Source organism: Amphiura filiformis, chromosome 3 (assembly GCF_039555335.1).
Source record: "Amphiura filiformis chromosome 3, Afil_fr2py, whole genome shotgun sequence".
Classification (NCBI taxonomy): domain Eukaryota; kingdom Metazoa; phylum Echinodermata; class Ophiuroidea; order Amphilepidida; family Amphiuridae; genus Amphiura; species Amphiura filiformis.
This window is the reverse complement of record NC_092630.1, coordinates 2,865,133-2,880,248: the sequence shown is the minus strand read 5'-3', so window position 1 is coordinate 2,880,248 and position 15,116 is coordinate 2,865,133. Positions and strand designations below refer to the sequence as shown.

General features: G+C 38.4%; 2 protein-coding genes across 2 annotated transcripts in view; one reads left to right on the top strand and one right to left on the bottom strand.

The window, feature by feature from the left end:
* LOC140147870 (VWFA and cache domain-containing protein 1-like) overlaps window positions 1-2,142 on the bottom strand; it is a 37,255-nt gene extending 35,113 nt beyond the window's left edge. The window contains 1 exon segment of the mRNA XM_072169648.1: window positions 1,810-2,142. Within this exon segment, the coding sequence (XP_072025749.1) occupies window positions 1,810-2,118 (309 nt within the window). The 5' untranslated portion in view covers window positions 2,119-2,142.
* Window positions 2,143-2,484: 342 nt separating this feature from the next.
* LOC140147872 (uncharacterized) lies at window positions 2,485-14,310 on the top strand. Its single transcript, XM_072169649.1, has 8 exons — window positions 2,485-2,901; window positions 4,933-5,264; window positions 6,198-6,376; window positions 7,392-7,511; window positions 10,435-10,566; window positions 12,092-12,303; window positions 13,008-13,803; window positions 14,176-14,310. The coding sequence occupies exons 2-7, from the start codon at window positions 5,060-5,062 to the stop codon at window positions 13,801-13,803; spliced, it is 1,644 nt and encodes a 547-aa protein (XP_072025750.1). The 5' UTR covers window positions 2,485-2,901; window positions 4,933-5,059; the 3' UTR covers window positions 14,176-14,310.
* The last annotated feature ends 806 nt before the right edge of the window (window positions 14,311-15,116 follow it).

Genomic DNA, 15,116 nt, shown 5'->3' with positions numbered 1-15,116 from the left:
CGCATCGCGTTGCGTATCGCGCAATTTGTTAACGCACAAATACGCTACGCATACACTAGCGCTTATCTACATCGGCGCATCTTATGGAAGCACTGCGGAAGCACTGATTTCACAAAACCTAGCGGTCAAATGGCTCCGTTTTAGCTGATAAAATGTGGGTTTTTCAAGTTCTTTCCCCGATTTAAATATCAAGTTATGAATGGATTTCGCTCAAACTTCTCAAGGGGCTGTGGATTTACCCGATGTTCACGTTATATAAGGTAGAAAAACGAAAACTGCCGCATTCTCCTGTAAGATTCGATGAAAGTGCATAATGTGACCACTTTAAACTTCAACGGCCATTATTTCAATGTTCATTTTCTCGGTAAAATGACGATTTAGGTACACGATAACTCAATAAATACAGCATCTATAGGTAAGCAAATATGATCATCGTAAAAAGCATGATCGACTCAAGAAACGGTTTTCTCATTTTTTTATATTTTGGTCTATTTATGATTTTAGGCATCATTTTGTGCAAATAGGCGTTTGTGAATTTTAAAAAGTTTCAATTTGATGCCTTATATGGTCAATATCTCAAAAATAAGGCCAATATCAAAAAATAAAAAAACGTTTTTGGAATGGAGCCTCAAGATTGAGCTAAAAACAAAATAAAATATTTTGGAAAGAGTGTTTTTTGTTATGATGTACCTAACAAATATTGCCAAAAACTCACTTTTTGTGATTTTCTTCATAATTGTTGTTTTTACCCCAAATCTGTATTTATATTAAGATTTATTGATGTCTTGCCTTCATAAAATGTATACTTTTATATATCTTATGCTGAATAATTACAAAGTTATTGCACTTTTACTACATGCATATCTGAGAGTACACAGCCACCTTAAAGTACTCTAAAACCGTTGGGGTACGACAAAGTACCCCACTGTAAATACATGTATGTTGTTCTTCAATTTATAACTGCTAACCATCTATTTTGAACACTATTTTTGCCAGCCTCAACATCACATGTCATGTCCTATACCGCCTGCTCACCCCCTGTGAGAAGTCTTGTCCCCTCTTCCCCAACCCACTGGGATGTGGATGCTGTCTGCCCTCTTTCTAGCCCATTTTCATCAAAGTCCCCCTTGCCTTGAATCTATACATAGCCTGCAGGTAAATAAAGTAATTCTTGGCCCAAGCTCGAACGTTCCTAGGCCTGTTGCGTCCATGCAGTCTAAGCGCATACATGTACGGGTACGCAATGCAACTTTCGTCAGTACCACTCTACATTTGTATTATGTACATGTGCGCAAGTGTATCGCGGAGACACTCAAATTAAGTATTTCTGCAAACTGGAACACTGTGTCTGTGAACGCTAGTGTGGCTCTGCGATAAACACACACAAATATAGGGTGGTACAGAAGAAAGTATACACGCGCCTTACACTGTGTACACGCTTAGTACACTACATGGACGCACCGCGCACAGCAGTGTTCGATTTAATTGGCCAAGAAATACTTAATTTGATTATAGTCTAGCGTTCCAAGCTCGGAGCATTTCCAAGTGTTCGAGCTTGGTCAAGAATTACCTAATTTATCTGTAGAATTGAATGCATAACAATAAACATTAACAAAACTATTGGGTGCAAATTCAAAGCTAGCCTTGAAGCTTGAGTTCTCAACATCGACCATGTCGACATCTATCGTGACAAATTCATGAGATGACATCGCTCGATTGGCAAATTAATTTGATTTACGGTATATTCAATATTCTTTACTTTTTTTAGCAAGTTTTTAGCATTTCCTACAATTAAAAATAAACACCTACCTGCATAGCTTCATATCCTAGCTCATTATTTACAACTGAGTTCAGTTTTCTAGACAGCAATTCTGCTTCTTTTAACAAATTCCTGTCGAGTTGTGAATCTATTGATGATGTATTTCTTGAGTTTTTGCCGCGCTGTAGCTGCGAATTATCAACTTGTTTGAACCCCATACTGGCTGAATCAACAAGATCTTGTTGTATGTTATTAAGGTTGAAAGAATTAAAGTTCCTACTAGAAGCTTTCCGCTCTCCTCGATCATTTTTGGAAGACGACTCTGAATAAACGAAATGACTGAATAGTACATTGAACATAACAAGATAACAAACAATGACAGAGCCCATCGACCGCAGGGCCGAGATGGAATTCGATGCCATTTCACCAAATTGCAGCAAAAATAATCACTGAAGATTTGATCGATCAATTAAGAACATGTTTCTCCACCAAGAATGCATTGTTTTTAATGCATTAGAGTCCATTGAAAGCATTTTTGATGTGGAAAAAGAATCGCTTCAGAGTCTTCATCCATCATATTTTTCTTTCTTAAAGACCTTTGCACACGGCACTATCAATTAGTGTGCAACCTCTTTATCTAATCCTTTGCCGTAGTATTTTATTCCATAGACAGCTGTTGTAGAGTTACGAGATTTGATCTGTTAAAGAGATGGTACAAGATCTGCACAGGTCACAGAGGTCACGGCCGCGCCACCAGCAGTGGGTGGACGCGATTTTTTTCAGTGAAATTGTCAAATTAAAGATATTGGCTGGAAATCTGAACTCTGAAGCTGAAGGTGTCCTGACTTTTTTATCCTTTCCGTCCCGCACTGGCACTGCACTACAGGAATCCCCAGTTTAAGGCTTAATGGCAAGCGATGTAGTAGTTGTTTCTGTGATGCCAGAACAGGCATCGGGTGATAATTCGATAAGCTTAACAAACCCAGCAGCAGCAAGCACTGGCACTGACACTGATATGTCCAATCAACACTTTCAACAACAGGTACAAGGTCATCATGCTTTGATACAGCAACAACAACAGCAGTTGCTGATGGATAGCACCCAGACACAAGTAGAGGCAGCTTTAGCAGATTTAGTGTCAGGTATGCATCAAAACAAGAAATTAAAATTGAAATCATGATCTCGGCCTCGCGGCTCGGGACATCACATGTTGACATTGTCATGTTATGTATGTGGGCACTTGTGTTTTCATGTTGCAACTTGTAATCACCCGTGTACAGTATTTTTTATTATATACCTACCATCTGATTGGTTAAAAGCGCGGGCATAGTTTTGACTATGATGGCATGCCCGCAAAAGTAACTATTCCCCAGGCATAGTTCTGCGTGTGCTTTGTTCCCAACATAAAATGCACACGTTTATGTTTTTGCGTGCTATATAATTACGCGGAAATCGCAAATTGTAATCTAGTGTGCCGTTCGCATTGAAACTATTAATAATTAATTATTTCTCTTCCCAAAATCGATGCTTTTAACCAAACAGATGACAATCTTGAATCTTAAGATTTGGTATATAAAACAAATATTGACTGCTTTTTATTCGGGGCATGGTTAAAATTATAGGCCTGCGGTGATCTCAAACGCCTCGGGGCATAGTCATGGTTTTGAGATCACCGCGGGCCTATAATGAGGGGCATCTTCTCGGTTTTGAGATTACCGCGTCCGCAGGCCTATAATTTTAACCATGCCCCTCATACATGTAGTAGTCAATATTTGTATAATATAGGGTATTTAAAGTTTAAAGAAATGGAGGTCAGACAAACTGGCATTAAAATAAAGGAGAGAAAAATCAGAACCATTCGGATTCGAACCAGCGTGCACTAACGATTTAATACATGTCGTTCAGTTCACCACCACACACCACAACAGCTCATGGCGGATCTGCCGGCGAATTGAACATGTAATGATATGTTAGTGCACGCCAGGGTCTTAGCTAGCCACCCGTCTGGCCGTCATTTTAGATGGCCAGTTTGCTCATGGGACAGGCAAAATTAATGCCTTTGACAGATGCTATTATAAATTGTATGTTTTGAGAAGCTACCGTAATTGACCTTTTTAATAGACCCAATTTGTAGAACAAGGCCATATCAGCACATATTTGAACTCTCTGAACCCCCAATGGGCTATAGATATCTGTAAATATTTTAAAGGTCAAATTAGGACAGGCAATTTTGTTGAAATGACGGGCAACCCTCAATTTCTAGCTAAGATCCGAACGGTTCTGATTTGTTCTCTCCTTTATTATAATGCCAGTTTGTCTGAGCTCCATTTCTTTAATTATTATATATTTTCTCAGGCATGTATCCTCTGGATCCTCGCATTTAATATTTAATGTCTCATATTGACTGATGTTCTGCCAGGACACAGCAGATAGGCCGCGCCCTCTCTAATTATTAAAGTTTAGTCAAATCAGTCGGAGTTAAATAATAATATCAACTGGCTTATATAATAGAATATATTGTTCAATAGAAAATATTTTTGTATCACACTCAAAAGCCATTTATATTATCATACAATCTCCAAAAAGTTGGAATATAATTGTTAGTTTCCAAGAAGAGACCCCTCCGAAGTATGGTTCAAATGAAATTTCCCCCATTTTTGGGAATTTGGGCTATATAACTTTGTTTTGAAGGCAGATATGCAAATATGTAATCGACACACACAAAAAACCTCCAGGGTAGTGAATATCAATAAATGTTCCAGGGGTGTAGTTTGGGAGATATTTCCTTTTTGCTAGAAACCAACTTTCTTTCAGATGATTGAAAAAAAAAAAAAGCTTTTAAATTTTGTTCTAGAGTTAAATGCAAACTAAGTTAAAGTGATGCAATAAAGTCAGATACCACGTACCCCATTTTTGGGTGGTGAGTTAAAGACACATGGCCTACATATATTGTGAGAAGGGCATCAGAAGGGTAATATGTAGTCCAAAACATCATGCCTGCATACAGGATCATGTCAGAAATTAATATTTTGTTCTGGGTCTGATTATTCGGACTAGCCTGCATACAGTAGGCCTATTTCCTATCCTCAGTGGAAATTGGAGTGAAGAATATTGAGCTATATTATGAAGAAGATTGAGCTACCTCTGGCTAAATTTATGTTTTTGTTTTGCAGGTGTTGAGGCTCAAACTATACAAACTGATGATCAACAAATATCCCTGATGGATCACACTACAGCCTCCTCATCTATTCCCCCGGTAACCAGTAGTTCATCTACTCATATCCCTCCTGGCAACGCCCCATGGGCGTGGCACTTTGCAATGCAGGAGTTGCTGCCAGTACAGATGGGGAGTCAGTAGCCTCATCCCCAACATCAGCATCCAATAGCTTGGTTGGGTTTGTACATACAGTGGAAGATGCATATGATGTTATGAGGTCATATGAGGTACATACAACATCAAAGTTTGTTCAAGTGCGGACAGTGCAGGATTTTGGCAAAGACTTAGGTAGGCCTACAACGATTTAGAGAAAATACTTTCAAGGAGGCATGTACATGTACATGTACAGCATATTTCAAAATTGTGTGGTACTAGCTATAAATATAACATAATTGTTCTATAGAATTCGATGTACAAACATATTAACAAGGTTTTTTTGACGAAAGAGGTGTAAGGTAGACACCCTCCACAAAAACATTATTTAGAATTTGAGCGTATTGATTCTACAGGCGACTGTACAAACATGTATTATTGTAAGACCAATCTATTGTAATGTATTTGTGGAGGGTGTCTGCCTCTTGTCTCTTTCGTCAACCCCTCTCATTTGGAGGCATAAATGGAATGGAATTGGTATTTTACATCAATTTGGTTTTTCTAGAAATTATAATGTTCAAAAAGCAAAAACAGTATTTAAACCATACTTGCAATGTTATAATCTGATGATCTGGGTAAATTGCTTTTGAGTTGGGTCAACAGAGCTCAAAACTCATTCTTATTTTACTGAATTTTCAGTTTTCAACATTTATACATGCAGAGAGAGTATCAATACAAGAAAAGAGACATATGTATCTGAGTTGACCTCAATGTTTATCAACAATGGCAAGGGACTGGTATATTGATATGCTTGAGTGAACCCCATGCAACCACTACACTGTTCAAAAGCCTTATGGCGGGAGTTTTAAAAACACAAGCCCTGAACAAAATATGATGCGCGCGCATACTGCCAGGCAAAATCAATGGAAATTGTGATGATGCATGTGCATACTGTCAGGCATTGACATCAGAAGTCAACTCATCTATACATGTAGATAAATAGCGAGAGAGAGAGAGATAGAGAAAGGGGAGTAAGTAGATAATAGTTTTCACTTCTACATAATTTCATCATTGCCCCCTGCATTACTGCATTCATATCCACTTAAATGAAATTTGTTTTAATTACAGATTGCTTGAAATACCAGCACCGTGTTCGGTTTGAAGATAGAAAACAATGCAAAGATAGTATTTCAGCATCCGAGAATAGACTGCCTATCAAAGACACGCCCTTCCTCCTTCTAGGAACCAAGTGGTTTGAATGTCAGCATGGCCGGGATTATCATGTGAACTTTAAGAGAAAAAGAAATGTAAGTCATGTACTCTCAAGGACCGGTCACTATTTACACAAGGGGGAATGGGGGATTTTCAATTTTATTTCCTGACAAAAAAATTTGGATTTTTCCCCCTCTCTTGCTCACAAAATAATTTGCATTCCCCCTGGCGTAAATAAGGACTGCTCCCTTATGCATAGATATTGACCATTTATAGATAATTGACCATCAGACTGTGGTAGTTTGATAACTGTATGAGCTTGAGATTGTGTGACAGCCAGGGTCTTAGCTAGCCACCCGTCTGGCCGTCATTTTAGATGGCCAGTTTGCTCCTGGGACGGGCAAAATTAATGCCTTTGACAGATGCTATATTATAAATTGTATGTTTTGAGAAGCTAATTGCCCTTTTTAGTAGACCCAGTTTGTAGTAAGGCCATATTAGCACATATTTGAACTCTTTGAACCCTATATAGATGTCTGGTAAATGTTTTAAAGGTCAAATTAGGACAGGCAATTTTATTCAAATGACGGGCAACCCTCAATTTCTAGCTAAGACCCTGGTGACAGCACATGCTAATCCATTTTGATTCATGAATGAATCCTTAATTTGTGCAAATTTAGGATTTATACATCTGCCTCCCGCTGCCCAAAATAATAATGACAAAAATGCTATCGGTCACCCCACTTGTGAGGAATGAAACAAAGAAAGGGTCATACTGTGGTGCAACAGCATATTAGGCCAAAAAAAAAGGTTTGTCTCAAAGCTCACAAGAAATTTAAAAACAAATGCGACTTTTTTCATGGTATTTTGATAAAAAAAGTCTGATTTTCGCCAATTTTTTCTGGAAATAAAAAAAAATTCCGCATTTCTTTTTTGTCAAATCGTGCGATTTTACAAACGCGCGCAAGCTTTGAGACAAACCTTTTTTTTTTGCCTTATGTAAATTCAAAATGTGAAGCAAATGATATATTGAATGTTGTAGTGCCCAAATTGATTTGAAAATGATTTTGATTTTTATACATGAAACTGATACTTTTTGATATTTTATAGGAAGCCATTGAGACAGGAAATATCATAGTGAAGAGAAGGAACAAAGCAACAAAAACCAAAAAGGTTGGATGCTTAGCCAAAGTATGGATGAAAGATGTTTTAGTATTCCCAAAGAAAAAGGTAAATATGATTGAGTCAAGAGGTTTTCACGACAGAAATTCATAGCAAGTGAGGTTTCAACTGGTACACGGTCAGCTGTGTCCAGATTTTGTTATATGTGCACTTTTCGGCTGCTACATGTGTCTATTGTACATACCGTATGGTCCCACGTTCGAGTTAAGTCCCACCCCCATTTTTCTAAAAATTCCAGAAATTGTAAAAAAAAAAAAAAAAAATTGAATTGAATTTGAATGCATTTTGATATCATTAATAGAGTATGACATGAAAACAAATTATCAATTTTCATATTAAAAACACAAAACATAGTGCAATTTTTTTATTTTTTATTAGGTCAACCATGAATGATCCTAGCATTATAGGTCTAGGTCCAGGGACACTCCAAAACCGAAAAAATAAATAACTTTTTTTTTAAATTCAAGTATAATCCCACCCCCCAATTGTGAAAAAATTTCACCTAAAAAACGGGTGGGACTATACTCGGACCAATACGGTAATTAATTAGGAACAAATACCAGACTAAATCTCAAGTGGAGATCACTTCAAATCATCCCCAAGTATGGTAGCTAGAACATTCCTAAAGTATGTGGTTTGGGTATGATTTGAAGTGACCTCCACTTGAGATAAGTCAGGTATTTATTCCTAGCTATTATGTAAAAAAAGATACATGTAGAAGCCGAAAAGTGCATCCTTTTGATATGGGTGTTGTTTTAACACATTATGTGACTTGCTCCCACAAGTGTATAGTCACAGGTTAATAGTTTGGAGATTTCGGGAGGCTGAGATGAGTCGATGTTGTTTGTTTGATGCGCAGTGTCCTGCACCTGTACAATCCAGGCAGTAGTATGTCCTTTGTGAATGTACCATTGTTCATGTTGTGCCCCATTCACAAGGGACATATCACTTGGCTTGTAGAATGGCCCATACTACTGTCTTGTACATGTGCGCACAGGGGCGTAACCTGACCTGACCTTCCGGTGGGGGCGCAAGATTGAAAAATTTCCCAATTTCTGATCAAAAGTTGTAGTATTTATGTGCGAGCTTGCCGCGAAGTGTTAAACAGGTGGGGTCCAGAGGCCCGCCTTAGGGCTCCTGGTGGGGTCCAGGGGCAAAGCCCCGACGGGGGTCAAGGGGGCGTATTAGAAGCTAAAAGTCAGTGTTTCATAGTACAAATTTCACAATGAATGTATAGATCTTCTCCCCTCTTTCTTTCACTTTTCTCTTCTCCCTTCCCCTTTTTTCTTCCCTCTTTTCCTTTCTTCTTTCCCCTTTCTCTTCTTCCCTCTTACTTTCCCTTTTTTCTTTTCTTTCCCCTTTTTTCTTCTCCCTTTCTCTTCCCTCTTTTTTCTTCCCTCTTTTTCTCTTCTTCCCCTTTTCTCCCTTCCCAATTTTTGCTTTTCTTCCCAGTTTTTTTGTGTCCGGGGGGGGCAGCTTGTCCCCGGCTCCCCACTGGTTACACCACTGTGTGCGCATCAGTAAAAGAACACCAACTCATGAGCAGACAGGGTTCTTGAAACTACCACTTGTGATTTCCAAGTGTTTCATGGGAGCAGGTCACATTACGGTGCACACCGACATCGCCTGGCTAATAATTACTTGGTACAGCAGAGATACTAAAATCAATACCGGGATCGATACATACGTGAATGTGCTATGCACGATTTTGATATTCAGGCGAAAATCTTTGGATACCGGGGTAGAAAATGATGAATATCTCCCGTAAATGATTTTGTCTAAAGAAGCCAGATGTGGTTCCTTGCACTTGAATATGTGTTGAACAGATATGATAGTTGTTAGCTTGCGTCTTGAGAAAGAAGCTTGCGACTTGAACTCAAAAACTGACAATAATTCTTATTTTATATGTGCCGAACTATATAGCGCAGTGTATAGGCCAATCGTGGAGGTAGTCTAAAAGTAGATGACCTATGGCGTAAGTCAGATGTCCTTCGGCCCATTATGCGTCTCAAAACTATTAAACAGGTCAGAACAAAATGACCATGCGTGGCAGTGGATTCAACCTACCATGGTGATTTCTGCCATGAAGATATCGGGGCGATGACACTGTACGTGGGTGTCATGTGGTTCCGTCTTACAACAGCATACAATGTTAAAAACTTGATGGTTGTAAAATCATTTTGGGAAGTTTTAATATCGCCAAAGGAAAAAAATATGATATGTGGCCAAGGTTTAGTTGAAATGTGTTTTTGTATTCCCAAAGAAATAAAGTTAACATTGAAACTCCCTGCTGACATTGTCAAGTCAAGAACTGTGCACATTTTCAAAGAACAGCAAATATAACCCACTTCATAGATCAAGATCATCACTTCGGTCTTGTAGGTCGTAAGGTCAGCAGAGTGATTGGCCTTTTAGGTAACTATTTACCGACCTAACAAAGGAGAAAAAAAGAATATTGTCAAAGTCTGCTTGGAAATAGCACCAAAGAAATATGCATGCCATAGTTATGAGCCCTGGGTGGGAAGATCTTGGAGTAGGGATGTATCCATGCGCGTATTTTGGGGGGGGGGCTTTGGCGCCAGCCCCCCGGGGTCAAAGCAGGGGGCGGCAAAAACGAAGGGGCGGCGGAAGAAGGAGTGGCGGCAAAAACAGGGGCGGCAAAACGAATTAGCAAAGAAGAAAGGCGCCAAAAATTGAAAAAGCATAAAAATTTTGAAAAAGTTTGCTTTTGGGACGCTAAGCGCCTAAAATTCTTCTTTTTTTTTTTTTTTTTTTGCTCTTCACTTTTCAAACGACCGTGAAAAAAATTAGGTCAACCTTTTCGGGCTGTTAAGGAAGGGACGGCAAAATTGTTTCTTCTTCAGCCCCCCGGGGTTGGGGCGGCCACGGTACGCCACTGGTATCGGTACTGTATCGCAAACAAACAAATAAAAACACCTGTTATGTTCTATTATTAATTATATTCCTGCAGCTCAGACCAGATGTCAAAACTGCCAGAAAGATGTTATCTAAAGAGATTCGAGCTGGTACAGTGAAAGGAGAACGCAGAATATATGTGTTCCTACCGCATCCTGGCGAGCATAAAAACCATGTAGTAGGGGAGGTGAGAATGTATGAAAAGTTGAAGTGCAAAATGGGATCTATGCAATGTGCTGCTGCCTTGGGTCATATTTATCAATATTGGGTAAATGTCTAATTCAAGACAATCACGATATGATAATAGGCCCACCTAACCATGACCCTAATTAACATAACCCTAACCCCTAATCCTAATTAACATATCGTGATGGTCTTTTTTACATGAGACATCTACCCAATATTGCTATTGATAAATGTAAATCTATATCTCCTGAATAGTAGTAATAACTATAAGGCCAATGGAACTCGATTATTAGTTTCCGATTGGATGTTTGAAAGAAAGGACGAGGTCGCTATTTCATTATTCATTATTCGGTCTCTTTTCATTATCCATTATGTCAACAAAATCAATGATTTTATGAACAGCTTTCTCCAAATTTAGGTACCCCACCAGTACCAAAGTATATTGTTGATGAAATACCATCTCAAAACAGGTATTAATGCTTAGATCATCTTTACAGACATTTTGCAACAGATTGAGAAAAGATTTGAATTTGTTTTATTAAAATGAAAAGAAATTGGCAATTTTTGTAATCACTAGAAACATGAGGTAATCCTTAAATTTCCATTATTTACTACATCCTCTACCCCTACAACTAAGAAAAACTGCTCATTATGATCAACAGGTGATGTCAGCCATTTTGAAAGTATCAATTTTGATTATTTCCATCTCAATTTTCAGATAATTGACTTTTTAATGAAAATAATGAAAGTTTTGGTCAAATTGAAAAGGTGACGCGGGCGGTCAATAGGAAACTAACAATCGAGTTCCATTAGCCTAATAATAAATTATAATCTCATTGCATAAAACTAAATTACTCAAAAGTACACAGGGCAGCATTTGGATAATATTGCATTTTGCGTCTGAACTTTTCAGTACATAAGTATGGGATGTTTACACTCGGTTTCAGAGAAGAATGACAGTCCCTTGCTCAGATTGACATGTGCGCCCTGTTAATGAGCGACATACTTTGTGTTCCCTTTAAGATCCCCACTCTGCGCATGCGCTCACCAACGTTTTGATGCGTAATCATCCATTCACATTATCGGTCTGTTGTTATGATTGTCAAACAATCGAACCAGCCAATCAGAACCACACTTCTGTGTTTATGCTGTGCACTCTCAAAATGTAAACAACCGACGTTCTTCTCTGCTAGAAGTAGAAACCGTAGACATACGTTTAAATAACCACAACAGCATCCCTTTTATAAAATCCTTGCATGTGACGAATCATCCCGTAAATATGGCGGACTACTCAAATGCATTCAACAAAAGCATGATTGCAATCTACCGTGACAGTTCGTCTCACACACATAACCCTGCACTACGATCAAATAGGTTGATGACAACATTTGATTGAATGGACTGCACTCCGCCATGCCTACGGTGAAGGACACCGGCTCAAATCCTTTGTTTGGAGCCAATCGATAATTTCATGCAGGGCCTCTATATTATTATAATATCTTCATGTGTTCATGATTTGTCCACAGGCATCAGGTGAAACTCAGCGAGTAGATCCACAAGTAATTGACAACATCTACTGGCTTGTAAGACAGGGGATTCATACTACCAGAGATGTTCAACTTCACTTGGAAAGATTTGTGAAAGAAGAGTTATTTCGTTACCAGACGCCTCCGTCAGCAAGCAACAGGCGCTTCTATCCAACTAAGAAAGATATTCGTAATCATATAATGGCAGCTAGGTAGGTATCCAAGGAACTTGAGAGGGAGAACATGGATTCTATATAGCCCACATTATGTAACACTCTAGGAAAGTTGTCATATAGAGGCCGTCAGCGTGACGTCATATGCCGCCATCTTGTGGGTACACGCTGCGATAGTCGTTCGATCTCCATGCGTGAACAGCAAAATCACCGCATTGTTGCGTGATAACAGCTGCGCCCTGTGCGTAGTGTCCGACACATGAACACACAGAACATTTGTACCCACAAGATGGCGAAAGGCTGACAGCCTCTATTGGATTGTCACCCCAGGGGCCCAAAATGGTGGACCTTTTGTATAAAAGCTCAAAATTGAATAATTGGCAGTGGCAGTGCCATGAATTATTGGGGCCAAAATCAACACATTTTGAGTCAAATTGCCACAAAAAGTTGTTATGGTTTTTAAGGCTGACAAGATCTTAAAAGTTAGGGAAGGGTTGGAGGCAATGAAAAAAGACTACCATCAAAAAAGAAATTTTCCGAAAGAAGGACTGTCCCTCTTTTTCACTTTGGAAAACTGTGAAAGAGGGACAGTCCTTCTATTAGGCAGGTCTGTTATTATGTGTTTTACTGTTGTCGATAGTGTAAAAACAGTTTTAATATGGTATGGACTGTTATTTTGATTTTGATGGAAATTTTGCACAGCTACAAAAACTTATAAACACTTTTTTGTTTTTGTTTTTCAGGAAAGGCAGACTTCCTCCTAAAGATCGTGCAGAAATTGCCAAACAATCCAGCTCCTTGGCTGCTTCAATGTGTGCATCCAATAAATTAGCATTCCCAAAGACTAACCAGACTACGAGGTATAGATTATTAGCTAAAAAAATCATGTCACTCAGTAAGAAGGTCACCAATCCAACGGTCATTGCAGAAGCTACAAAGAAAATGGAAGATCTTGTTGCCTTCTTGAGAGCTGGAGCGCAGAAAGAGGAACGAGTGCAGAGAATGGAGAAAAGAGCCAAAGAACCTTCTGTATTGAAAAGTACATCTCTTGAGCGCCCTCCACTTAGAAAACGTAGAAGAGCCGATAAAGATAGTGGTGAGACAATTCGTCATATTTCACAACAAACTGATGCACATCGGAAAGAAACACAACAAAACCAAGAAACAAATCAGGACTTGAATACAGGAAATCTTGTGGCACATATAAATCAACCAGTGGAACAAGTCGAGAGGCAGCATGTCGATTTAAGCACTAGAGAACCAAGTCAACACGTAATGTTTCAACCACAAACGCAAGGACTTGTACTGAAAGTGGTAGATATGTCGTTCCCAGAAACACCTGCTCAAATACCTCTTCCTCTTGGTAATCATCAGGGTGGTCAAAGTAATAATGGGGCTTCATCCCTTCTTCATAGGATTCTTCAGGGTGGTACAAATCAGCCAATTGCAGTTATACCTCAGCAGAGTCATTACCAGCCGGCAGATACATCTGGTGGTCAAATTTTGGGACAAGTTGATCCGAGACTCACTTACCAATAGGTAAGAATATGTTCAACTTAAAAAATACTAAATTATTTCAATAATTTAAATCATCTGCATTCTGCAATACTCCCTTATGTCATAAAATGTATGAGATAAAATGATAGCTTTTCAAGCCTTTCTTAAAGTTCGAGCAGCTTCCAACAATGGTCCATATTCATTAATAGCGTTGGTCAATAACAAGATATTTCTTTTGCAGCCTAACAAAACCCAAACTCCATTCCATAACCCCAAGTTCCTAACCATCATAATATAACACAAATGTGATCACACACCAGTGTGCAAAAGCCTAAAGGTAGTCTAGATTTTGAAAGTAATGAAAATGTAGCAATCATTATAATTAATATTCCAATTTCGCATTGTATTTTTCAGAGTCGCTGTTGGTAACAACGCTGATGATTCTTCAGCTGCGAGGGAGCGAATGCAACTAGATTCTTTCCCAATTCAAATGCACTCATCTCCTAGTGTTATATCCAGTACATCAATGTACCAGTAGTTTATTTGTACAACCAGGCCCGTACGCAGGGGGGGTGCGGAGCCAGGCCTCCAGAAAATTTTCTGCTGTCTGGGAACTTAATGACAAGTGCTGAAAATTTTCTGTGAAATAACTGAAATAGGCCTATGTATGCGTAAGCGAACATCACGAGCCTTGAAGCAAGCTTGAAATCCTAACGGCAGGGGTCCAGGGTTTAGATGCTCTCTCGTGCAATCTGAGCCTTATTTTGGAACAGTTTTCTATAAAAATTTACATCCTTTTTCACAAAAAACACAACTTAAAATTTCAAAGTATTACTGTCAAAACTTCAAAAAATTTTTTATTTATTTTTAACATTTTTTAGAAGTATTTTGCAACTTTGAAGAACCACTGGACCTATTCTGAAGGGTTAGGATTATTCACAGATAATTTGAAAAAAAAAAAAGGAAAAAAATTACGAAAAAATTAGTTTGTTATCCTTTTATATGCAAACCATTAACTTGTGTTTACATCTTCATCTATCACATATTATAAATGCATGGAAAACCAATGCATCTATAATATGTGATAGATGAAGAAATAAACATTAGTTAATGGTTTGCATATATGAGATAACAAACTGTAATTTTTTTTCGTAATTTTTTCTAATTTTTTAAAATTAACCGTGAATGATCCTGAAGTTTCATAATAGGTCCAGTGAATTCGAGTCTCAAGGTCGCTGAAAACTTTGGAAAAAAAATTTAAAAAAAAAAAAATTTTTTTTTTTTTTTTTTGCATTTTTTTTCTGTGACCTCTGTGACCTTTCTGGGAACGCCGTTCCCGCGTTCCCGCGGTTTTT